This window comes from Astyanax mexicanus, chromosome 15 (assembly GCF_023375975.1).
Source record: "Astyanax mexicanus isolate ESR-SI-001 chromosome 15, AstMex3_surface, whole genome shotgun sequence".
Classification (NCBI taxonomy): domain Eukaryota; kingdom Metazoa; phylum Chordata; class Actinopteri; order Characiformes; family Acestrorhamphidae; genus Astyanax; species Astyanax mexicanus.
In genome coordinates, this window is record NC_064422.1 from 24,671,774 (window position 1) to 24,696,509 (window position 24,736).

At 36.7% G+C, this 24,736-nt stretch overlaps 1 protein-coding gene across 2 annotated transcripts; it reads left to right on the forward strand.

The window, feature by feature from the left end:
• Positions 1–10: 10 nt before the first annotated feature.
• Positions 11–18,551, forward strand: tom1l2 (target of myb1 like 2 membrane trafficking protein). 2 transcript variants are annotated; one of them, XM_007251200.4, is made up of 15 exons: positions 11–116; positions 1,623–1,707; positions 2,195–2,273; positions 2,376–2,525; positions 4,441–4,575; positions 4,734–4,898; positions 6,017–6,133; positions 6,334–6,467; positions 7,379–7,427; positions 9,729–9,894; positions 11,316–11,433; positions 12,012–12,087; positions 12,638–12,697; positions 13,284–13,320; positions 14,185–18,551. In XM_007251200.4, exons 1-15 carry the CDS (start codon positions 14–16, stop codon positions 14,331–14,333), a joined length of 1,623 nt encoding a protein of 540 aa, XP_007251262.3. In that variant the 5' UTR covers positions 11–13; the 3' UTR covers positions 14,334–18,551. The 2 variants fall into 2 exon arrangements, with proteins under 2 accessions (XP_007251262.3, XP_049320737.1); XM_049464780.1 differs by lacking the exon at positions 12,638–12,697.
• The last annotated feature ends 6,185 nt before the right edge of the window (positions 18,552–24,736 follow it).

Consider the following 24,736-nt stretch of genomic DNA (forward strand, 5'->3'; position numbering starts at 1 on the left):
GGGCGGGACTTGAATGTTTACTGCCTCATTCACTGCAAACCGATGTTGGGTTGTTGTTGACAAGATGGAGTTTTTACTAGGGAATCCATACAGTACTCCGGTGGGACAGTGCATTGGTACGTGCTTTAATCATTAGACGATAACATAGTTGATTATTTAATTAATTAAAACAGTCTTTCGTTGAGGTTCACTTGGTTTTCCGTACCTTTCAGAATAGCTGTTTACCTAGCTAATGCTAATGCTAGCTATCCTATCTAAGCTATCTGTCTATCTACCTAACCTGAGTCGCTATGAGACGCGATGGGCTGTTGCTTTAGCTCACATTTAGCCAACCTAACATTCACCGCAACATTTACACATTATTAAACAAACGTTCAGGAAATGAGCCTATATTCCATATCTGACTTGTTTTACTGTGTGTTGCAGCACGAACACAACCCGCGAGAAACGAGCTGAAGGCTGCTCAGCTGTTAGTTAGGCAGCTGTTAGCTGAATTAGCTGCGTAACCTAGCTTATCTGAATGAAATTCAGCCACTTTGGGCTGCTTATCTAATAGCTAGCCAACCTAACGTTAGCTAATTTTCACACAGATAGCTAGCTAACCTCTGTACTTAACAGCTGGAGTGGACGCTTTAACATGTAGGACGTGCCATTTAAATTTTTAGTTAAAGAAAAGAAAACTTCAGCTTTAGATAATATGTCAAGCTAGCTAGTTTGGTTAGCTGTGTCACTAAACGTGGGCTTTACAATTCAGCTAGCTAGCTAGTTAACTAGGTTGGTTAGCTAACTCTCTTTCCAATGTATTTTCATAACATGTCAAATATACGTGTATTGAAGTAGTTTAGCGGTGAGGCTCAGGTAATTTATTTTCTGCACAATTAGCTAAATGAATAAACAGCGCTAGTTAAATAAATATACAAACAAAACACTGTATATCTTCTAAAAACAGGAAGGTCATATGAAAAATAACTCGACTAAATAGTCACAAGTCAGAAGTTTCTTGAGAGGGAGGGCAAGAGTATCACAATAATATGTATACAGCTCTGGGAAAAAAAATAGAGACCACTAGAGACCAATGATGAGATTCTTTGATTTTACTAAATTGAAAAACTCTGGAATATAATAAAGAGGAAGATGGATGATCACAAGCCATCAAACCAAGCTGAACTGCTTCAGTTTTTGAACCAGGAGTGGCATAGATTTATCCAAAAACAGTGTGTTAGACTGGTGGAGGAGAACATGCCAAGATGCATAAACACTGTGATTAAAAACAGGGTTATTCCACCTAAAATTGATTTCTGAACTCGTAAAAGCATTATTTGAGGTCTGAAAGCTCTGTGTCTTTTTTTGTTATTTCAATCATTTCTCATTTTCTGCAAATAAATGCCCTAAATAACAATATTTTTATTTGGAATTTTGAAGATTTTTTTTTTTTTTCAGAGCTGTGTTTCTTTGTTATACATTACAGTAGCTAATTAATTACCATTAGCTAATTCACAAGAAAAACCTTTTCACATATGGACACACAATTGTAGACTACACCACACCCTGTAAATATAATTTTGAGTGGGTAAACATTATAACTTTCACTGTTTTGTAAACTTTTTTGTTTTCACTTGCAGAAAAGGCCACAGATGGCTCCTTACAAAGTGAAGACTGGACTTTGAATATGGAGATATGTGACATCATCAATGAAACAGAAGATGGGTAAGAGAGGATCAATGAAGAGGGTCTTCTTTCCACCTTTTAGTTTTATGCTTAAAATAATAGTAAATTGTATGTTTTGTTACAGATTGTTGACTCAAGCTCTAGGTAGACTCATGTTGGTTATCTGCATATGCTCAGATTATTAATAAACCATCTGTAAAAACGAATTTGTTGTTGATGTCACACAAATATCTTGTGTATCCACATTTGCAGATTTAAAGGAAACCATCAAACAATGCATGACAATTTACAATCAAATTGTTAGTCAAATTCATTTTGGAACAATGTTTTAAATCATTCATCATGATAATAATTTTGATACAATATACAGAAAATCTGTATGATTCAGGTTGTGTCATTTAAGACCATTAAAATAGCCAGGAATGCTGGGAAAGCATGATCAGATAACAAGTGCATCAGTATTCTCTTGACTTTACAGAAGATAATCACAACCTAAATCTACATTTTGTATTTTTTCTGATCCCAGACCTAAGGATGCCATAAGGGCTGTGAAAAAGAGACTTAATGGAAATAAGAATTATAGGGAAGTGATGTTGACTCTGACGGTAAGGGTGTTTTTTTTTTTTTTTTTGTAATAACTTTCTTTTCTGATCTGATTCTGTTGTCTTATGTAATCTACTTATACTGCTTTGCTTCCTGCTTTCCAGGTTCTTGAGACGTGTGTGAAAAACTGCGGCTATCGCTTCCATGCCCTCGTCACCACCCGGGACTTTATTGACGGTGTTCTGGTGAAGGTCATTTCACCTAAAAACAACCCCCCTGCTATAGTGCAAGACAAAGTGCTTGCTCTTATACAGGTACTGTTAATGCTTTGAACATGGTGCATTGAGATTTAATGCTTGGTAACACATAAGTCTTGAGGGAGAAGGGTCAGTATAAACTGTGTGGTCTATTTAGTCATGAGAGGCCTTGTAGTCAAGGGGACCTGGCAGATGCTCTGGCCCAGGAGTTGTGCTAATAACCACAAAGTGTGATCTGGTTACCTTGAGCAGCTCAGGTGTCTGAGGGCAGCTTGAATGTGCCCCCGTTAGCCTACCTGCTGTTTATAGAACTGCAGCCTGCTGTGAAAGCCACGTAAGATTCTTGCCCAGTATAACGCTATAAATAGTTTTAAAGAGGTGACAATAAAGAGAGTGTGACTCATTATTTGCTATTTTTAACAAGAAGAATTATTCAGTCTTTTTATGAGAATGCTTGCAGGCAGAATAGTGTACAGCTGTCCTGGAATTGAGTACAGTAAATGATGTCACACGTATTACAATCCCACTTGTCTTCTCACTGAAGTCTATTATTTAAATAATTTAAATACTGTTTAAATAATATGCTATGCTTAGCACAGTGTTTTTTATTTAAAATGTGCTGCAGCTTATCCAGTTAAACCTAACTAATTGCACACTCTGTAAGTAAATATGGAGTTAGGCATGGTTCACCATATGCTAAAACATTTTGTGTGTCACATTAACGTTTTACAATTACATTTAATAAAATGGTGTCACAATACCCTAAAATATTCCAACCATATCCATACTATGCCGTAACAGTGCCTCCACCATGTTTGACAGGTTATGTGCAATTCTTCAAATCATAAACTCACTTACTATCTTTTTTCAAACTCTAGGTATTATCTTGTTTCTATCTGTTCAAATATTCTTGCTCCAGAAAAGGACAGACTGTTTTGGATCAATCTAATCTGTCCTTTGTGTACTTGAGCCCTATCAGTCATTTTCATTTTGAGGTCATGCTTTTGTATAAACGTTGATGAACACATTTTTAGATTGTAAATGTTACCAGTGATACTCTTGCCTTTCCCCCTCGATAGTGTTCTTGACTTGACTATGATGTTGTGAACAGGACTTTATATTTTTTATCACAGGATTAATGCTTTTACTATCTTTTTGCTCTAGGAAAGCTTGTGCAATGCAGTTGTTTTAAGAAAGTACCAGACTGTTGATTTAACTACTTCAAAAATGTATGCGTTTCTCTGTTTGTTTTGCATTTGTCACCATAATCAGATTCTGCTGAAATGCAAATTCTGCACTTAAAATCAACTCTAGACCATTTATGTTCTTCATTATGAAATAATAGTATTAAAAATATGTTTTCCCTTTAAACCCTTGAATATGACAGCAACATTTGCTGGAAAAAAGAGTGTATTATTATTATTATTATTATTATTATTGTTATGATTATGGATGATAACTGTCCATGGTCACACAAGATTTGTGTTCTTAATAACCTAGAAAGAGTTGTATTAGTAAAAGTACTATGCAGATGAAATCCATTCTGTGGAGAAGGTCAATGAATTTACTACTGTTCTAGGTCATGTATTTGTTCCCAACATGAATATAATTTCACCTCATTAATACGTTTATCTGAGAATGACAGCCTGTTGTCTATTGTATTGTTTATGCTGGAATAAAACATCAACACTTCACATTAATGTAATGTTTTATCGGTGTTGTTTTTTGTATAATTTGTATTTACATTCATATTGTTCTTACATTATCTACTTTTTTCCTCTCTGATGGAAATGTTTGTGTCATGTGTGTTTTGTTGCACATGTTCTCTGATACATTGTACCTGTGACCAACAAAAACTTAGCAGACCTGTAGGTATGCAAACAAGTGTTGCGTGTATAATAGCGGTAATTGAAACGGAATAGAATTTTGGCACATAAAAGCAGTTTAACACTCTTTCAACTGTCTTTGTCAGGCTTGGGCAGATGCTTTCAGGAGTAGTCCAGATTTGACGGGCGTAGTCCACGTCTATGAGGAAATGAAAAGGAAAGGCATAGAGTTCCCAAGGTCAGATATGGAGACCTTATCACCTATCCACACACCACAGCGGGTAAGGCTTCCTAGCATAAAGCGTTATTGGCCAAAGTTTTGTTTATTTGTCACATGCTCTTTCCTGAAGATATGATTTTGTGAAAGTGTATTTACAGTATTGCATGTGTTCGAGTGCTGTTGGAATAGTGTTTAGTAACATCGTTCTGCTGGTCTCAGTTACAGACCGCTCCAGAGGCGGATCATAAGTACAATGCTCCAGCTCAGCCTAAACCCCAGCCCCAGCCTGGCACTGTTCCAGCTTACTCTGCTCCCCTGGCACACACGTCCCCACAGGTCCCAAATCTGCACATGTCTGGACCAATTAACCCAACCCCAGAACAGGTAGTTGTTTCCACCATTCACATTACCAGGCTGAAGTTACTCAAATCTGATTTGTTTTGCCTTAATGTGACACAGATCTCATTTTATTCAGGGCTGTGTGGAAATGTCAAGTTTGTTCTTTTCAAATCAGATTAGTTCTGTTGATGACAGAGGCCAAAGTCCTCATGAAAAAGTCAATGTTTACTCAGCAGCCATCTTTGCAGAACTGTCAGAGATTTATTTCCAGTCAGTTACACTTTATGGAATACAGACAGATGCAAATCACTTACACAAACACCAAGAAAAAATGTGATCTAAGGAAAAATCCAAGGCTTAGGCTTGTTTGCTTAAACACAGCCAAAATGTTATTTCAGTATTGTTTAAATACATTTTATAGTAAACGGCAACAATAGCCCTATCCGGATGGGATTAGTTTTTCAGGGGGTCCTGGGGTAATTTTCTCTTTTATTTTTCTCTTTATGATTTTATTCCTGTATTCCATGTATGTGTTTTTCTTAGTTAACCTCTGAGAAAAGACCTACTGTTTTTTGCAGAACTCCGTGGTCCTCCAGTAATTTTGGTCCCGTCCGGACTCAGATCTCTGAGTTTGTCACCACGCATTTAATAAAATAGCAATTTGTCCACTGCTACGCACCGTAATTACACTTTGGGTGCGTGTTTTTTTAATGTTAGTCACAACATGAGTGTGAAGTTTTTTTTTTTTGAATGATGGTAGAAGAATTATTATAAATCCAATATTTCAAAATCACCTGTTGAATCACCATTACCAAATAATTTACCTAAATAGCTTAGGAAAAAAATCTATAGTTACAGGGATGCACACTGCCATTAGAATTATATAGGTATTTTCCCGTAGTTGCTTTTTTAGAATAATTTGCATCGCCCAATGGCCAAAATATCAAACCGATACTTGCTGATTTACTTATTATATGATGGAAAAGGAACAAGGAGGTTGTATGTATCAGCATTGGCATCAGCAGTGTATATATATATATATATATATATATATATATATATATATATATATATATATATATATATATATACTTGTACACAAAATGTAGGTGCATCCCTAAATATATAGTATGACTGCTGTTTACTTGGAATTTGTGTCTCAGATTTGCAGGCTGCGCAGTGAGCTGGACATTGTACGTGGGAACACTAAGGTGATGTCCGAGATGTTAACAGAAATGGTGCCCGGCCAGGAGGACCCATCTGACCATGAGCTTCTGCAGGTCAGTGACTCAGCTTTTTCTTGTTCTTGTACATTCTGTGGGAGGGAAAGTTTTTTGTGTTTTTCAAACAATAATAAAACTTTATTCACCACAAAGGACATCGTCTACTACTATTTAATGCTCAGTTTGACAGTATAAGAATATTTTACTTTAAAACCAGTATTCACAGCATTCATAATCTCTCTCTGTTTGTTGGTTAGGAGCTGAACAGGACCTGCAGGGCTATGCAGCAGAGGATAGTGGAGCTCATTTCCCGTGTGTCCAATGAGGAGGTCACAGAGGAGCTGCTGCACGTCAATGACGACCTCAACAACATCTTCTTGCGATATGAAAGGTATTTCTACCTGACTGCCAAACACACAGCTACATGCCTAAACCGTGCACAAACTACATGACATAAATTCTTAAAGATCAGAAATAAAAAAATCGAGAGCATCACACATTTAAGGTCAGTTTTTCACAGAGTGCATCGTCTTTCTATCATGTACATACTCGCACTAAATGAGTTTTGGCTACGAATAGGCGTTATCACTTCACACAAACAACAGAAAGTAGGCCAGGCTGGTTTTGGCTTGTGTGCACACACATGGCACAGACAAAACACAAGTGGTGTTAGGCACAGTGTTCTGTTCTGGAGAAATACTTTACTATGAGCTTCCAGCTCATCTCAATGTGTGAAGTGACATTCTTGAATTTCAGACTGTATATTTTGGCATCTAAGCATTACAACATTTTAAAGGCACTTGTGCATGTAATTGCTGAACAAGCTTTTAACGTTTTTTCATATGGTAGAAGCATCTGATATTGAAATTAGTTGATTATTAGTCTAAATATGCATTTAAACAATAATTTAGCCAATCCTGAAAACTTGCTAGATGACAACATGGATCTGCTATTGGTGAGCTAGTGGATCATGGATCATGAAAGTTAGGGTAGAAATCAGCTTGGAGCTCTTGTATTTTTAACAAATCTGATTCCAAACTTCTATATTAGTAGAATGTGTAAAACTAACATGCCTTGTGAGGGAAGCGGAGTAAGGTTTTTAAAACTACTAACCGGATTCCCATTTTGAAAGTACATCATTTAGCCCAGTACAGTGAGTATCAGCAGGACTAGCAAACACGCGCTGATCGATTTTTGCTTCAAAAACAATAATCCGTCCATCTCAACTGCTAATAATAAAAATATAGCTTTATTTTGGTAAAAATTGTTTGCATTATTAACAAATTCTGTTTCTGCCCTTAGATATGAAAGGTTCCGATCTGGCCGAACTGCTCAAGGTGTCAATAACGGGGTAAGTTATATGCGCTTATGCGTTATGCGCGGATTGAGTAAGGCAGGCTGTAAAAATGGACAAATAATTAATTTTATCAGTACCATATTTTACTGACTATTATCTGTGGTTAGCGGCTATTGCTAATAGTGCTCCAGCCTTAGTGCTGGAGAAACTTTACTGAAACTCCTTTATGACGCTGTACATCAACAGACTGACTTTACTGGTCCTTACAACCTGACTGGTAAAATTCATACATAAAGCGCACTGTTGATTTTTGGGGAAATTAAAAGATTTTAAGTGCGCTTATAGTGTGAAATATACTGCTTATTTGTTTTCTTAATATGTTAATAGTTTTGAAATAGTCACCAACTAAAGCTGTGCTGCACTCTACCCAGTTAAACAGTGCTAATTATACTATTTGTAATGAGTGTGGTAACAATATCAGCTAAAGAGAATATCAGAAAAATAATATTTTGTATTACAATGAAAAAAAAATGTATTCCAGTAAAATATTGCCATATTTTATGCCCTCTGCTAATAAGAATGTTGTTATGTGATTTGAGGCAAGAGGGATGATTAGCGCAATGCTATGCTGGTGGCCATAGGCTTCTTTTTCTTGTTAGCCATATTATACTCTTGGCTTCAGTGCAAAACTGAAGAAGCACACAGATACAAAAAAATGTACTGTCATTGTGTGTATGTACTGTCTTCATCCATAAAGAGAGCATACCAAAGCCGATGCTCTGGGTCACGCTGCTTATTTTTCTGTTTCCCCTCGTTGCTTGCTTGTTGCTCTTTGTATCTTTTGTACGTTTTGTGTGGATTACACGTTCATGTGCGGCAAAAGCCAGAGATACGAGTTGTGAAAGCATGCTGACATTATTTATGGTGTGTTTCTGTTCTGTGTTGTTTTTTTTTATTACTATTACATATTGCTAGCTGAAGGAGGCAAGTATAAAAGCCATTTCATTTTATGTGCTTTTGTTTTTTATGCATTAGCTGTACGTCAAATAAATGTTATATACCCATGTTGCATTTAGCATGTGCTGTATGTGAATCCTCTGTATGTCCATGTTAGAACAACCCAGGCTCCCCTTCTACGGCTTCCACGTTTGGTGACTGCTGCTCGCTACCCATCCCCTGCTTTCCCCATCCCAGCTTGCCTAAACTCAAAGGGATAATATTAGATTTTAGATGCTTAATTGAAAAATTGCCCTAAACAGTGAAAATGTTTGCTTATTTATTTGTATATGCTAAGTCTAGTCAACTAAAAAAGGAAGAGATCCTTTGGAAACTTCTTTTTCAAGTTTGATTATAAATATGCCTTTAAATTGTCTTTCAAAATCTTGATCTTCAACTTGACATTTTTGAACACTTGTATCCCTTATTCACGTTACTCACCAGCTCCTGTTAAACATGGTGGTGGTAGAGACAGATACTCATGAGGAGCATGTTGTTTATAGTTTTGATTTGTGTATCTGGTGACATTTTAAATTTATGCTTCTTACTATTTAAAAGCTATTTTTCATCACTTGTTTATTTGTGGACTGACTACTCCTCAAGGTATCAATTCCTAGATAAAGGAATACTTTAGCTTTTTTTCAACCTGATCTCTATGTGCTGCATATGTAATATGTAATATAGATTTTAACACATCTGATATAGAGCGAGGTAATCAAATACTGACATGGCAAATATTAAATATCTGAATAAGAACATACTGAATATCTAAATATCCCCACAGTTCCCATACTGGTGCAACCCTTTTTGCAATTGTTTGTGTTTTTATAGATGCTGTTTATATATGGTTACATTGTGTGTCTTGATTTATCAGGATTATATCTGGATAAGACCAAGCCACATAAAATGCATGTGTAAATCTAAAACCGATACAAATCTGATCAATTAAACCACTTCAGGAGGTGGAGCCACATGTTGTGACAGCGTAAATGCAAAATAGAGTTGGTATTTAATGGCATGATTCAGATGCTGGATTATAGAGATTAGATTGAAAATCACTGGAGTATTGCTTTAAAATATATACAGTAATACATGCAGGTGGGTGGTGGGTTTGTAGTATATAGATGAATTGGGTGAAGCTAAGACACCATCCCAGTAGCTTTATTGTTGTAGTTGCTCTTTTATTCTGATGTTCAGGACCATTGGCTTCATTCTGAAACACTCGCTGTTTTATGTAACAGAATTGGTGGTCTCTGATCAGTGTGAAAAAGCAACGCACTATGGCGGCTGCTTACATGGGCCTTGTGGTTTGATGCAGTTTTGCTTGTTTGTTTGTGTGAAATGGTTGTGTGTCCGTAGGTCCTGAGTGAAGCTACTGAAGATAACCTGATTGACCTGGGCCCGGGGTCTCCAGCGGTGGTCAGTCCCAGAGTCAATGCCACCCCTCCCTCCAGCCTGCCTGCTTCTGTAGCTCCTGCCCGATCAGCTTCACCTGCTACACTGTCCTCTAGACTGGCCGGCCTGGGTGAGTCAGTCATGTATGCCTGCTCTGAGAATTGAATCGAACTGATCTGAACTGAATGTATTTAATTGTGTATCTTTTTAGTTAACAAACACTGATGTGCAAAAACGTATGAGGTAGCAATATATATTGTCGCTGTCCAATGAAAAACACTTCTCTCCATTTTTGTCGATTTTAAGTTTACTACATAATTTTAACAGACTAACTGCCTCTCACAATGTGCCAAAATATCTTGATGAACAGACTAATAGAAACTCAAAATGACCTAAAATAAACTCGTTTTACATTGAAAGTTTACAAGGTTTTTTCTCTCTCCTGTGAAGTTGCCGTTTTTAAGATTTTTCATCAGACAGCGACGATATAAAGTGTTCATTAAATGAGTGAAATGGATTTGGGGTGTAGTGAAACATAATACCAAGTATGAGCTTTGTCAAATAGCCCACCTCTATTCACAAACAAATAGGTAGGATAGGGGAACAGATTGCTCAAATAATTTCTATTGAAATGCATACTTTCCAATGGGCAACGCTATTCCTCTTTTTCTAGTGTTGTAAGCCAGTTGTACCACAAAGTCAGTTCAGTAAAACAAAGAGTTTAATTTATGAGTCTTATGCTCATTGTTAATTATATACAGCTCTGGAAAAAAATTCTGAATCAGTTTCTCTGATTTTGTTATTTACAGGTGGGTGTTTGAGTAAAATAAACATTGTTGTTTTATTCTATAAACTACAGACAACATTTCTACCAAATTCCAAATAAAAATATTGTCATATAGAGGATTTATTTGCAGAAAATGAGAAATGGCTGAAAAAAGATGCAGAGCTTTCAGACCTCAAATAATGCAAAGAAAACAAGTTCATATTCATAAAGTTTTTAGTAAAGTTCAGAAATCAATATTTGGTGGAATAACCCTGTTTTTTTATTCACAGTTTTCATGCATCTTGGCATGTTCTCCTCCACCAGTTTTACACACTTCTTTTGGATAACTTTATGCCACTTCTGATGGAAAAATTCAAGCAGTTCAGCTTGGTTTGATGGCTTGTGATCATCCATCTTCCTCTTGGTTATATTCCAGAGGTTTTCAATTTGGTAAAATCAAAGAAACTCATAATTTTTAAGTGGTCTCTTTTTTTTCCACAGCTGTGTATTATTTTGGCACCCTGCCTAAATAATGGTCACACAATGTCTAGCCCTAGTGTAGAAGACATTAACACACACAGTGAAGAGCTCAGGGGGTAGAAATGGTTTGATATCCTGCGGTGTCTGGCTAGAATTGGCTGTGCGAACAGACAAGCGACTCATACACATATACACACATACCAAGTCAGTGCAGCATTTTTTGTTTCCATGGGATATAGCAAAAGTTTCCTCATAGTCTTGGAAAACTTATTAAAATTCTGGTGGTGTGGTGGTTTGTGTTTCAGATATGGGTGCTGACAGTGTCAGCGGCACCCTGAGTTCACTAAGCAGCTGTCAGCCACAAGACGACTTCGACATGTTCGCCCAGACCAGAACCGGCACCATGTCTGACCAGCGGAAGAAGTAGGAGACACTTATTATAACAGTTTTTTACATTTTTAATTGATTTTTTTTTTTTACTTTTTTTTTATTTGTTATTTAAAGCCTACATCTTTGGCCAAGCATTTGATTTGTACTGTATTATGGTCTGTAATGCTAAATATTTGGGGTGCATTTGTACACAGTTTAATTCTCACCATTGCTGTTGGCATTACGGTTCATTCAGTACGAGCAAAAAAAAACAACCCAAATGCCTGTGCTAGGATCTTTTTTTCTTTATTTATTTTGAACAGACATTGTTTCCTTGTATTTTACAGTCCTACACACAGTCTTACCGCACAAGTTCACAATTGGGTACAAAAAAAAATCTCTTACATAATAAAAGTACATGATAAATAAAAAAGTAACTTTTTAGATGAGTGTTTTCAGCTTGTTTCGCAACAAGACTCCTGTGTTCATTTTTCACTCGCCATTGTCAGATGCCAATCACACATAGGCTACTGTGTTTTTTGTAACCATATGGTACTTAAATAAAATCTATTATAACATAAACACTACAAGTTTACAACTCATTCTCTTTCTCTTATATTAAACCGTTTTAGTGCACCATTCGAAGACACTCAGGCAGCAAGTGGAGCAGCTCCTACTCTTGACGTTAAGCAAAATAGCACTGCAGGGGTGAGTACAAGTCAGGATGTGCGAGTTTGTGTGTGTATACTTGTGTTTGTGTGTGTGTGTGTGGTGTTGCATTGTCTTTTTTCCCTTTATTATCACGGCATGAAGTCTGACACACAGTGTGAAATACATCTAGTAAAGAAGAGTAAGGGCATTGTATAGGATCATGTTTATTTCTACCTGTTTCAAGGCGCATTAGAATCATTTTGAGCTGGTGTGTTTAAAAAGTTCAAGAGTTTGTTTTTTGAACTTTTGACCTGTTTGAGCCCATTTTGGTGTGTGTTGCCTTTCATTTTCTCCTCATTTCCTCTATTTTCTCCTGAGTATGGACATATGGATGTACCTTTTGTCTAAATGCTCCTTTGTTTTTTGGTGTGCATGCATTTCAGTTTTCTATGGTTTTTACAGTATTTGGAGTGGAAAACCTACCGAATTTGTATTTTCTGTTGACATTATATTATTTTGTATTTTGTTTTTATGCTTTCTGGATTTTTTTTTTTTGTTGTTTTTGTTCGATTCTGTCTCTTGGTTTGTCCATGAATTCGGTCCAAAGGACGCTCATGTCCAGTCCTCTGTCATGGATGACATTGAGGAATGGCTCTGTACTGATGTGGTGAGACTGGTTTTTGTTTTTTATTCCATCTTTTTTTTTTGCTGTTTTGGATGCTGCATAACAGGCTTCCTTAAAAAAGAAATATGCTTGCTTTACGCACACAGTGTATTTCTTTTTTTTAATTTGCTTCTCATTACCTAACTAACCACCTTGCTGTCTAGAACCTTCTTTTAGGTGGCTTGTGGCCCATTAATTAATGGCTTTCATTGGATGGTGAATTTCTATATGGACTTTTTTAAGGCTGTTCTGGGATGTTTAACTTTCTAATTCACTTATTGAAATGTTTAACTTTTCTTGAAGCATATTAAACAAGTGCCAGCTGCTGTTTAGCTTTCATTAATATGTTTTATTTCTGTCACTAATGCCTTTACTTTGGTTTATGCATCAGAGTTAGTGGTAGGCTACTTTAGAGGTTGTATTAACTTGTTGCGTTGGGTGCAGATTCTGGATGAGATCTTTAAGGGGGTTCTTTTAGAAATGCTCAATCAAGTTTTTAATCTGTTTGGAGTTTACTTTCTGCTGTCTGCTGCTATTTTCTCATTTATTCTGTCACCTCTGACTGGATTTTCTCCATTCTTTTCAACAGAAAGGTGATGAAGGAGAAGAAGGTGTGACGAGTGAAGGTAAAACACATTTCTGTAGAAATCTTTCTTTACATTTCATACATTCACTCATTTTTTGCATCACTATTACAGCATGTGATTTTTATAATGTATTTAACATAACTGTGCTCTCATGTTTTAAGCCATATTTAATAATTGCTTAGCTTTATAGTAGCTTATATATTTATAAGATGTACAGTAAATTGGTACACTTGAGCCTGGGAAAGAAAAGATTCACCTTCCAGCAAGACAATGACCTTAATCATACAGCCAGAGCTCCAGTGGAATGGTTTAGATCCAAGAATATTCATATGTTAGCATGGCCCCATCGAGCATCTGTGGCAAGACATGACAATCGCTGTTCACAGATTCTCTCCATCCAACCTAGCTGAGCTTGAGCTATGGGCAAAATTCTCAGTTTCTAGATGCACAAAGCTGCTAGAGACAAACCCTAAAATACTTGAAGCTGTAATTGCAGTAAAAGTACTTCACAATCATGTGCTATTCTGTGTTGGTCTATCTCTTAAAATCTAGTTTGTGGTTGTAAGGTGACAAAATGTGGAAAAGTTCAATACTTTTGGTATCAATACTTTTGCAAGCTAGTACAGATGTTTGATGAAGAACCATGTTTTTATACTGTAATACTGATGTATGAGTGTTTAGACCCTTTATATTAAGGTGATATAATGGTTCTTCATTCTCATATTTTTTTTACATACATTATTTTTCATGCCAGAAGTGATTCTTTTATGGTATCTTTCAAATATCCAGTTGGAACACCTCTATCTGTAACTATAAACCTACAAACTGCTAAAATGGCAAATCTGTGAACCGGTATATCATCACAGTCTGACCCTTCTTCAACTGAGTTTCTTTTTCCTTCAGAATTTGATAAGTTCCTGGAGGAGCGGGCCAAAGCTGCAGAGATGGTCCCCGTCCTCCCATCGCCCCCTACTGGAGACCCTGCCACCACAACTGCAGGCTCAGCAGTTAGTGCTGGGAAAAAAGCTGAGGACACGCTGTTTGCTATGTAACAGGGGTCTTTAACACCCCTCAGCAATGTCTCAGCGGTGCTCAGCCTCCTCCGTGTGTGTGGTAAGTGGGCAGTCGTGCAGACCCAGCGGCCCCTTGTCTCTCTCTGTCTCTCCTCTGCTTCCTGCATTACTACACAGTCGACTACGGCGGCTGCCTACTATGCAGTTTGTATCCTCGGACGTAACCCGGCTGAATTGTGCGAAGGGATCCTGAAGACAGACATTTTCATATTGAACATTTTCATACACTACATGGTTTTCATGTCCTTGAATTCAAACCCCGTCCTGTGGAAAAAAAGAAAAATGCTTTACATTAGCATGGAAGGTCATTGTCATGTTTTAAGAACGTATTCAAGCACATGGCACAAGCTTACCACTTACCATATACCACCATCCTCTGTTATGCATGCAGCAATCAGCAGTTCCCAGTTTAGCAGTTTAGCCAGTCTATAACTGTTTTTTTCTGGTCTCTGGATTATTTGAAAGAAGTTACAGAGGCTGTTGTTTTCCCCTAAGATACTGGTATCTTCATCTAAAAGAAGTGAAGAATAGCCTCTTTTTGTCTCTTACCAACTAGCTGCTGATAGTGCAAATCTTCAAACTGTTCTCAGTTAACAGCAGACAAGCGATCAGCTGATTCTTTAAGCTGTGTGCATCTTAGACGTTGTTCTGTACCTGAAGGCTCTAGTACCACAGGTATTTGTGACACTGTGGTGGTTTAATAAGTTTCATAGTTTTGTTCCAGAAGGGATTTATTTGTGTTTTTCCTTTTCAGTGGAAATTATATGATTTCAGCTACTAATTTGAGGGAAAAAGTTTAGAAATAGTGATAATAGTTCATTTAAATAGTTAATTTGGTTCATTTGGCTCAAGCTACCTGAACACTGTGCTGTGCTTTTGGTTTACCTCACTAAAGAAGGAAAGAAAAGTGGCAAGTGCAGAAAGACGGACGTTCAGCAGACTTTAAATGCTATAAATGCTATAAAAGTTATGGAGTGGTGTCTGACAGGAAAGCTCATTTCCTCATTTTACTTATAAAAGCTGTTTGAGTAATCACAAAGGGATAGAACATTTAATATGTATATTTTAGTATAAATTGCACTGCTGGCCTTTTAGGCTGTGGGGGAAAAAAAAAAAAAAAAACTAACGAGAGCTTTTGTTCAAATGCAAATGGTAGCTGCCGTTCATTTTAAATGCTGCCTGTCACAAGAGAGCCGTATTTCCGAGTAAATAGAGTTCATTGCAACCTGATGGTGACTGGGAGGCAGTTTAAATTGGATTTCTTCTGTACACAACTACCGTAGAAATGATGTCAAGCTCACTCGGGTTGTTGCTTGGGAATGAAATGGGTCTGCCTTAATGAACAGAAGTCCTTTAGTTAGAGGAGGCAAAGGTGGCTCTCGTTTATTTCTAGTGTTCGGTACTCTCATGTTTGCACATCTTTGAACTTTGATCCGTGTGTTGAATGTGCTCCTCTTAATGTCATTTTAGTGCTTTTCCGGTGTGTGACTTGCGTGTGTGGCGTGTGTTGGGTACACACACTGTTTTAGTGGACCAAGTGAACAATCTTTAGTATTTTGTTTAATGACCAAGACAATACAGTACATAAGTTATAAATAGAGTAGAGAATGAATGAGTGGCCTGAATGGTCACTGATGTTTTCAAATTCTTATATATTCATATTCTTCATCAAAGGGATTGTGTGCTCTTAATATAAGTTGATGATATTAATTTAATGATCCGTCTGTGGCAGTTTGGCACATAGCTGGAGTGTGCTGATAACCTGTAGTCCTTCAGGCATGGTGGTTGGATTTCTTTAATGTTTTTTTTTTTGTTTTTTTTGTGGTTTCTCCTTACCCATTCGCATAGATATTGGTTTCTAAACCTGGATGCCTGAATTTGGAAAAATGCTGTTGAACCAAGGGAAAATGAATGAATTCAGCAGGAACGGGATGTACTGAGGTTTTTGTCTGAATGTTTTGAATGGTGTTTATGTATGTTTGTGTTTGTAGCATTTTATTGGCCAGTGAGTTGAAGGGAATTCTATAGAAAGGGAGGAAATTGGCCAATCTGTGCTTCGCCCCCACACGTTTCTTTTTTTTTCAGCTGTATTGGACATGTTTTACAGAAAAATTAAAGAATTAGCCTATATAGGATATTTGGGATATATGTTGGTTATTTTGCTCTTGTACATATATTTGATGATTTGGACGAGAAGTCATTCAAAAAACTAGACACTACGACAAGATCCAGCCGGATTAGCATTACAGAAAAATACTGTAGAAAATGTATTTTTATGGGGATGTTTTTATGTTATTAATTATGAATCCCCTATAATAAAAAAATAGTCTACTTCAGCTTTATATTGTACATCCCAAGCAAAAATCCCATTTCAACTTATAAATGTTTAAGTTTAAAGAGGTTAAATTCTAAAATTCTAAATTTTGGACAAATCAGTTTGTCATCAGGTTAAATTGAGTTCTGTAAAATTTGCTCAACAGTTGTCACAAATGAACTTATGCTTCAACAACGTTTTACACTACACATGAATGGAATGAACTAATTTGTTGAAAAAAAAATACTGTCAATGTCATTTTACTGAGCTGAATCAATTCTTTGTAAACATTCTGACTTGTATAAATGACAATTTATGTTTTTCATGTGTCTCAATCCTGTACTACCACACTGAAATGACAAATATCATGGCATATGAGAATAGCATTGCATCCCATAACTTTCGCCATGTCCCGTGGAAGCTTCCATTGGGATATAAGTGTTGATCCTCCTGCATTGAACACGGATGTCATTATCCCCTGTGGGTGGTAATAGCTTCTATGAGGATCCAGCAATGTTAAATGCCTTCTGGCACCCACTATCAGGTCTTGCTCAAACTCTGATCATTCACCTTTTTTTCTTTGCCATAAACACAAGATAATACCTCACATAATATAGATGTGTGGGGGTTCTCAAGCCGTCCTCTGAGGTAACACTTTAAGATCAATTTACATTCTGTTATCCCATCAATTTTTACATGTCAGTTTATTACCATACATATTAAAGCGGGACTTTGATTTCTTATTAGTTCATTTAAAGTCAGTTAACTGGTTACATTGCAAAATAATGTTAAATGAACTTAAAATTAAGTACGTTAGTAAGTCTGTGACTAAATTAAATAAAGTGCAATTTACTTTACTGCTAGAATACTTTATTCATCAACACTTTTCAGTCTCTTTTGCACAGTTAGAGGATGCTGACAGTCTGCTAACGGATGATGTATTGTTTTATGAACGTAGCGGCACTAATGCAGCTTATTAAATAAATACAATCTCCGTCAGATAATTTTTTTGATTTGATGAAACACTCACCTGCTTCTGCTCTACATAATTTATGTTTTCTGTTTGAAACTAGTTGGGACTGTACAAAATGCTGTTTAATCCACGTCTGAAGAATTTGCGAGATGATTTAGATTTTTGTTGGTTTAATTTCTTTCAGTATTGGGGCTGTATTGAATGCGATGATGATGATGATGATTTTGTTTCACAGTTTTCAGGTTTGTGTGTGTTGATTGTTGTGAGGTTTTATTTGTTTTGCCTTGTGAACAGTTTAGATGCTCTATCATCTTACGTCTCTTTAGGTACGACTATCAGTTCTAGTCTGAACACAGTTCATTAATCTTATTGGTAAAAAAAACAAAAAAAAAACTCACATTTGCCTGAAGTGATCACTAGTAGTGGTCAGCAGTACTGTTTTCTCCCCAGCATGGGATAAGTGTAGATGATTTTCTTCAGAAATAACCTAAAAAAATATATTACGTTACTCTCTGCATTTCCATGTGTTTATAGAATCTGCACTTTTCTTTGATTGGATACTGTATGTGTTTGGAGTTCAGTGTGTGGATTGTACGTGTGTGAACAAATTTTCCGTTATTCAACTGCTGCAGAAAACACCTTTATTTGTTTGAAGAGAAAGCAGGACGAGCGAAGGTGTGGAGAGTGCACCGTGTGTGAAAGTGTGTGTGTGGGGGAGGGAGGGGGGTTGCAGGGCATGGATAAGCTGTACTCTGTTGGCCACTGATCAGTGCTGCTGTTGGTGGTGGTTGCTGCAGGTTGTACTGATGTGCTGGTCTGTGTGCTTACCTGTTGTTATACCTCAAGTTGCACTCTGTACTGTTTGATTCATGCATGTGTTAATCTCCAATAAAGCCAACCAAGCTGGTGACCTTTCTTCAAATCGGCCTTTTTAATAACTGCACACGGGTGTTGAGACATGCGCTGTGAACATTTGGACATACACTGATGATCAAACATAACATTATGACCACAGGAGACGGTAATCTACAGAGGTTGGACAATGAAACTGAAACACCTGTTTTTAGACCACAATAATTTATTGTCCTGACGGACAGTTCTGGTGAAAACAGCAGAGTTGAGGTGCACATTGAATTCTGCCGTGATTTGGGCAGCCGTGGTTTTATGTTTTTTGGATACAATCCGGGTTAGCACCCGAACATCCCTTTCAGACAGCTTCCTCTTGCGTCCACAGTTAATCCTCTTGGATGTGGTTCGTGCAATATTTTGAGCATAACTGTGCTCTTACCCTGCTAATTGAACCTTCAGACTCTGCTCTTACTGGTGCTTAATGTGCAATTATTGAAGATTGGCCACCAGGCTGCTCCAATTTAGCTATGAATCCTCCCACACTAAAATGACAGGTGTTTCAGTTTCATTGTCCAACCCCTGTATGTTTGTAAACTATTCTTACTCTAGCACTGACATTGAACTGTTTAAGAACTCAAGCGGCACTGCAGTGTCTAAATCTTTTATTCCAGCACAGCACACACTTCCAACACACCAACCCCATACCATTGTCACTGCATTGCTGAGAATGACCCACCAAAATGATGCCTACTCTGTGGTGGTCCTGTGGGGTCCTGACCACTGAAGAACAAGGCAAAAGGAGGATAATGACTACAGTGCATGACTAAAGATTAAACAAACCACGGTTAGTCTTTACTATGTATATCACCAACAGCCTGGTGAATATGTCAGTTTGGGTTGTTGCATTATTGCGCCTGTGCCAACCTGTCACTCCTGTGTATAAGGTTACCTCTCACATCCCTCTGTTTTCATCCACAGCCGTCACCTGAAGTCATTTAGGAAAATGCAGTCGCCGTTTACCTGTGAGGCTCTATCAGCTCCACATCAGCAGCAGCAGCACAAAGCTGAAAACCAGATTACAGCTGTATATAAACAGCAGCACAGACAGATACCCAGACCATTTAGATGTTTTTAAAGCGCTTAGAATATCATTAAACATGCTGGAGATGATAAGAAACATAATATTACGCTGTCCTGAACAGCACTGGCCTCCAGTTATTGAAATAATCCTTATTAGCACCTGGATCATTCAGACATATATGTAAATATCCACCTCTGAGTTATTCAGAGAGCACTGCATCCTTAATCTTCAGCAAAAAACAGACCTCAAGGAAACGCTTGTTAATCAAAAACGGAATAATTGGATTTTTTTTGCTCTCTTTTACATAAACACTCCTAATGTATTTAAAGAAAAACATATTCCGCAAAAGAGTCATCATTGTCATTTTTGGCACAATTATTTCTGGACAAAAATCCAATTATAAATCGCTGTGGAGAAAAAAAAGGGGAGGAAAAAAAAAACTGTTGACTAAATTGGCTGTTTATGTTTATGATATGGCTGCTATTACTGTTGCACATCACTGATTTCCCAATTTCCCCTCTCAATTCTGTTTACTTAGCCCTAAGCTCTTAATTCCGCCAATGTCACATTGGTGCTTTATAATGTAGCAAAGTTGTGGAAGGAAAAACCTACTGAACAAAGTACTAACCTGTTTAAATATGTGTGGTATGATGTATTGGGTTCTTTTAAAAACATTTAAGAACAAGAATTGGTTCTATATTGTAATAAAAAAGGGGTTCACAGAAACAATAGCAGAACCCTTATTGTTGCTACAGTATATAGAACAGTATTTAAAAAAAAAAAACAATCAGGGAAACATACATAGGTGGTTTAGTTAAATTAAGATTTTTTTTTAAGTGGTTCTTCAAACGTTCTCCTGTATAATGGAAAATCTGCTTTATATGGTTTTATTTTAAAGCACCTTTTAAAATGGTTTTATACTGTACTAAAAAAAACAGGGTTAAGTGTAACAATAATAGTTGAACCCTTATGAACCCCTTATTGTTGTTAAATAGACCAACTATTAAATGTTTCTCAACATACATATTGTTCAAATTTTTAAATGGTACTTTGCAGTTTAAAATGGTACTTTTCATTCACAATTTGTGGCAGAATCATTATGCAACTTTTATTGCTGTAATCAATAGTGTGAAAGGGAAATTGTCGCCGATGTTTTTTTAAAGGGCCTTTAAAATGCTTCTATGTAGGACGTACATTTAAAAAAACTCTTTTCCACACTTCTTGTTCTTCTCAAACACTTTTTTAAAAGGGTTCTTAATGAAAGGCAGTGGTTCAATTTAGATATAAAAGGTTCTTCTATACTTTATTTTTGCTGGTTCTTTAAAGCACTGTAAAGAAAGAGATTATTTCTTTTATAATAGTAAGAATCATTTGCAACACTAACATAAAAATGCTCCTAGAAAAAGGGTTTGTGAGGGTTCTTAAATATAGATAATAGTATAAGAAAATACTAAAATAATAAGATATTTTTAGCACTTTTTATTGCCATTAAACACTTTTACACAAATGGTTTTTAAGGATTTGTTTCAGTAAAACTAGTGATTTTATATAAAAGTTGATATTTTGGAGATGATATCAGTACTTAAATCCACTTAATAACACCTTATCAAGCACTCCTTCTTTTATGTATTACTGTAAACAAAACTTGCAATGGTCCACTGCATATTAAGGGTTGTGGTGTCATCATTTTTCTTTCACTTTGGACTGTCAGCACACATCTGCTGTCTGATTGGTCGAAAATCAAATAAACATGATCTCACAATATTAGTGTATGATAACAGTTTCACTTCTCCTGTTTCACAAAAATAATAATAATAATGGTTTCAGTTCTCCTGTTTCACAAAAATAATAATAATAATGGGAACATTTGGAACACTGCCATGAAATGCTCTTAGAAAAAGGGTTCTGTGAGGATTCTTTAAAAAAATAATAGTATAAAAAATGACTTTAAAAAAAAGCTTAAAAAGCTTAAATGGTTCTGTTGTGTGATGTTTTTATTTAGCACTGTAAAAAAAAGGGTTCTTCAGTCACAATAATAACAAGACCTTTTTCAGCACTCACTTTTTATTGCCATTGAACACTTTTACACAAAGGGTTCTTCAGTAAAACCAGCTTGATCATTTTTCAGTGTAATAGAGAAACAAATGTTTCCACTATTACGAGTATATATTTTTTAGATCTAATAAAAAAATATATAATATTTGACAATACTGTGGTGAAGACCCAGTTCTTTGAGTTGTGATGGTTCTATACATAATCCTTTACTAAAGAATCTTTTACAATTTTTTTTTATTTATTTCAGTCACAATAATAATCAGACCCAACACTCACTTTTTATTGCCATTAAACACATTTTCACAAAGGGTTCTTTAGTAAAACCAGTAATTTTATATTTGTTTTAAACGTAAAAATCATTTGTTTAGTTTAATCATTTTTTCTGTGTAATAGAATAACAAATGGTTCCACTATTATGAGTATTATATTTTTTAGTACTACATAAAAATCCTTTATTTGACAATACTGTAGAGATAAACCGGTTCTTTGAGGTGTGATGGTTCTATACATAATCCTTTACTAAAAAATCCTTTTTTTTCAGTCACAATAATAACAAGACCTTTTTCAGCACTCACTTTTTATTGCCATTAAACACAGTTACACAAAGGGTTCTTCTTTACACTTAAAATCATTTGTTTAGTTTGATCATTTTTCTGTGTAATAGAGAAACAAAGGGTTCCACTTTTTTACAGTACTACATAAAACTATTTATTTGACAATACTGTAGAGAAGAACCTTTGAGTTCTTTGAGTTGTGATGGTTCTATACATAATCCTGTACTAAAGAACCCTTTAGTGTAGAACCGTGTTTCTCTCTGTTAGGGAGAGGGGACGTCTGGTCTGGCGGCTCTGGTCTTTTGTGTTCTCTGCGGTGTTTAAGCGCAGGCCTTGGAGCACTTTATGCTAAGTTAATTTACCCAAATATATCCACACCACAGCCCACAACATCAACAGCTCTGTTAATAGAAACCTGCTGATCCATAACAGTTCTGGTGGTGGGCGCGCGCGCCGGGGGGAAGGGGGGCGGGCAATATTAACGTTAATATCAATGATCGATCAGAGGATTTGCAAGCCGGCATAAGGCGTTTAATTATAATTGCGTGGGGAGTGGTGTTGTAGTGGCAGCAGGATTTGAATAAGGTCACATCTCGGGCTAACCTTGCAAGTGTAATGCTATATTAAATGCCACTCATGTTAAGTGCGTGGAAAACCCTGGTGATGTAGTCACGGCGTAATATTAAAGGTTAAATTGAAAATGTCCCCTCTGCAGCACAAACGTACGCCATGATTGATACACCTGAGAAGGAAAATAAATGTTAACAGGCTTCCATTTTAAACTCCCACCTTTATGAATGAGAGCCGTTCTAATGGAGGCTCGGGATCAAATTGAGAGCGACTCGATTCCAGACGAGCCGAAAAGGTCAGTCAGAGAGATTAGCGGCAGCGGGAGAAGGTTAGACCGCGGTGGCTGGCGGCGCGTTAATCACCGTGTCACTAAAAAAAATATATAGACTCTTCAAATACAAAGAATGACACATTTTTTTTAAATCTTTCACATCATCTGTATTGACACTTCTACTGTAATCAGCTGAACGAATGGAATGGAATGGAATGAATGTTTTTTTTTTTTACAGCTAACAGCAATTAACTGGTTATTGGATATGGAATAGGTGATCATCAGACTCATCTCTGCATAATTTAGGCTCAGTTAATGCTGTGGTGATTTGCAATATATAAAAAATAAAAAACCTTTTTTTAAGGTAGAATAGATTTGAACTCACCACAGACCAATGAAAAAGCAAAAAAATAAAAAAACAATTCACAAAACAAATTACAAAAAAACTTAGCTTTTAGCTTAAGCTTAAGCTAATAGCATTAAAAAATGATCCTTATCAGACATCATGCTGTCTTGCCATCAGCAGCCAGAGTCAGAGAGACCACAATTAGCCAAGCTCTCTCTCTCTCTGGGCGACTAGATGGTTCTCTTGTTTACTCATCCTGGAGAATCTCTGAGACTCTTAGAGTATCTGATGGTTGATTTATCAGAGCTGGGGTTCCAGTGCTTTCCTCTGAGCGTGCTTGCTTGTAGCCTAGTGATGCTGCATTGGTGAAAAATGGAAAAGAGTCACGCCTGTCTTCACATGCACCAGAGGCAGTTCTAATAGGTGGATGGGTTTTTTTTAGTTCATTAGCTGAGCTAAATCAGCTAAATTTAAGATAAAACAAGGTTAAAAAATCAGACATAATGCCTCACACTCTCATAATATAGTTTAAAGCATAAAAGTAAACAGTCTTAAAATTAAGAAAAGTTTTAACATGGTCCCAAGTTTGGATTTGCTTGTCCCAGAAAACCCTTTAAAGTACATACAATTTATACAATTTTTTGTTTGTTTTTTTATTTTTATCCCATTTTTTCCCCAATTCACAAGGCCAAATACCCAGCCCACTTAATAGGATTCTCCCTATCACTAGTAATGCCCCAACACACCAGGAGAGTGTAGACTAGCACACGCCTCCCTGATACATATAAATTTAGCCACCGCCTCTTTTTGAACTGCTGCTGATGCAGCACTGTTGAGTAGCATCACAGTGCGCTCGGAGGAAAGCGCAGCAACTCGGTTTCGATACATCAGCTCACAGACGCTTTGTGCTGATCCACATCAATCTTTGGAGTGATGTGGGGAGAGAGAGCGCCATCTACCCACCCATAGCCATAGTGAGAGCAAGGCCAATTGTGCTCTCTCAGGGCCCTGGTAGCTGATGGCAAGCTGGACCACTTGGAGCCCAATCTAGGTTAATCTCTTAATGGGTTCTTTCTAACAGACTACTTACTCAAAATCACAATGGTGGTCCAGTGTTCGCGTCGTATAATAATACTTAATATCTAATAAATCCATACTGTTCAGGACTGGAGCGAGTGTACTGTAATAACCTTACATTTGTGGAGTGAGTGTGAGAACTGATAGTATAGGAGCTTCACAGTGGAACACTGTGCACCCCAAAAGCTGCTTCATTATTTATATGCAATAAAAGTGAAAAGCAGCCACCATTCAAAGCGTTGGTGAAACTACATACTGAAAAGTGACATATAGGATTGCACAATCCATCTCA

Excerpts from the sequence above, each read along its gene's own strand:
- tom1l2 (XM_007251200.4), top strand. The coding sequence starts at position 14 with ATGTTTACTGCCTCATTCACTGCAAACCGATGTTGGGTTGTTGTTGAC. Across the intron at positions 117-1,622 it reads TCCGGTGGGACAGTGCATTG|AAAAGGCCACAGATGGCTCC; the intron begins GTACGTGCTTTA and ends TTTCACTTGCAG. Across the intron at positions 4,576-4,733 it reads CTATCCACACACCACAGCGG|TTACAGACCGCTCCAGAGGC; the intron begins GTAAGGCTTCCT and ends TGCTGGTCTCAG.